This window comes from Myotis myotis, unplaced genomic scaffold, assembly GCF_014108235.1.
Source record: "Myotis myotis isolate mMyoMyo1 unplaced genomic scaffold, mMyoMyo1.p scaffold_m19_p_13, whole genome shotgun sequence".
Lineage (NCBI taxonomy): Eukaryota > Metazoa > Chordata > Mammalia > Chiroptera > Vespertilionidae > Myotis > Myotis myotis.
Window position 1 is genome coordinate 57,471,705 of NW_023416317.1, and position 1,972 is coordinate 57,473,676.

Sequence of the window (1,972 nt, forward strand, 5' to 3'; positions counted from 1 at the left end):
TCCACAGAAACGCTGGGAAGGAAGTAAAGGGTCACCGGAGGGCAGAGTGCCTGCTGCCCGGACGGCCAGGGAGGTCTGACAGGTCACATGTGAACGGGAACCAGCTGCCCTCGAGGAGTGAAGGGCAGTGCGCTCAGGAGCGGGGGTGGGAGGGGGGGCGGAGCACTCAGACCTGGGGGGGCTTGGGCCTTACTCTGAGGGAGGGGCCACGTCTGTCTTTTTAAATATGTTTATTGATTCCAGAGAGGGAGAGAGAGGAACATCAGTGATGAGGGGGAATCACCAATCAGCTGCCACCTGCGCACCGCACACTGGAGATGGAGTCTGAAACCTGGGCGTGTGCCCCAACCAGGAACTGAACCCTGACCTCTTGGTTCATAGGTCGAAGCTCAAACACTGAGCGCCCCCCCCCCCCCCCCCCCCCCCGCCCACAGGCCCCACCCTTGAGCACTCACTCCGCTGCTGCAGGCGGGGCAGGCGGGGCAGCCTTAGAGTTTTAGGGGGTGAGTGTGAGGTGTGGAGCAGGGAGGGCAAAGGAGCCCGTCCCTCCGTCCTGGGCCCCAGGCCCACCGCCCGCCCCCTCCCGGCCTGGCACTGCCCCGCCCCCAGCCCCCACTGGAACCCGCTGCCTCCCCAGGCCTGCGCGGGGGAGGGGTGTTTGGCCCGTCGCCAGGCGCCCAGGCCCCGGGTTCCGGGTTGGGTTCCGCTGGCACTCGCTGTCGCCATGCAGTACACGCCGGCCTTCCTGCTCTTGCTCCTCCTCCTGGCCATGTCTGCTCCCTCCCAGGCCTGGTCTCGGCCCCTGTGGTACCAGGTGGGGCTGGACTTGCAGCCCTGGGGGTGCCAGCCAAGCAGCCTGGACGGCTGCGGGGTCAGCCTGGGCTGTCCCGGCCAATGGCTGGGCCTGGGGATGAACCCCATCTACTCGGTGACGGGGGTCATGCTCACCAGCGCCATGATGCTGATGGTGGGCCGAAAGGTGCTGCAGCGGCGGTGCCCGCAGGGCGCCAGGAGCGAGGTGAGAGCCTGCTGGTCCCCCAGCCTCCTCCCTGGACCGACACCCAGTGAACCCGTCCTCCCTCCACCCGCCCCGCCGCCCACCAGCCTCCTGCCCACATCTGCGGGGCCCCTGCTGCCCCCCTACACCCCACGGTCCGTACATATGTCCACACCCATTGATCCCTGACCGTGCCCCAGAGCCAGGACCCTGCCCCTCCGTCTCTTTTCAATGCCTAGTCCTCATCCAGCCCCCAGGGGCCCCATGGCCACTCCCGCCCACAGACCCTCCATCACCCAGCTCCCCCCTCACCAGCCCATCGCCCCAGCCCCATGGGGGCCCCGCGTCGCGCCCCTGTCCACCCCTCTGCTCTCACGCTGCCTCTCGGTCCTACTCAGCTCCTGCAGGTGCCCGCTCACACCCCTGGACTCGGTAAGCGGCGGACCCCCATCTCCGACCATGCCCTTCTGGTCACGGTCCTGCACATGTTGGACGCCCTCCTGGCCCAAATCCAGGGCCACCTGCAGCATCTGGCCGCGCAGCAGCCCCGGCCAATAAAGGGCACTCCCACCCCGTGTGGGTGATGAACACGCCTCCGTGGTGGGCCCTGGGGGGGAGGGGGGCCGAGGCGCTGGGCCCGGCTGGGACTGTGTGTCTGTCTCCCTGGTCCCCTCCTATGTGTTGAACCAGCAGCTGACTCACTGCTCCACTGCCCCCCCCCACTGACCCCGCCTCCCTAAGGGTGTCACCCAGAAATACAGCTGCTATTCTGGGGCTCCCCGGAGGCGCCCAGGGGGGGGGGAGGAGACTTGACCATCGGGTCAGACTTGGGTGGTCCAGGGAGGGAGGCCCAGAGGTGATGACCAGCCAGGGCTGCTAGTGGGGCTTCGGCTTCGGGCCTGAGCTGGGGCGGGAGGGGAGGGGAGCCCCGGCTGCCTCCCCCTCGGTGGTGTCTCCAACCTGTGCTCTGGCACC

At 68.2% G+C, this 1,972-nt stretch overlaps 1 protein-coding gene across 1 annotated transcript; it reads left to right on the top strand.

Annotated features, from left to right (window-relative positions):
* Positions 1-638: 638 nt before the first annotated feature.
* On the top strand, positions 639-1,680 carry TMEM89 (transmembrane protein 89). The gene is made up of 2 exons (XM_036333852.1): positions 639-1,018; positions 1,396-1,680. Exons 1-2 carry the CDS (start codon positions 725-727, stop codon positions 1,579-1,581), a joined length of 480 nt encoding a protein of 159 aa, XP_036189745.1. The 5' UTR covers positions 639-724; the 3' UTR covers positions 1,582-1,680.
* Positions 1,681-1,972: the final 292 nt, after the last annotated feature.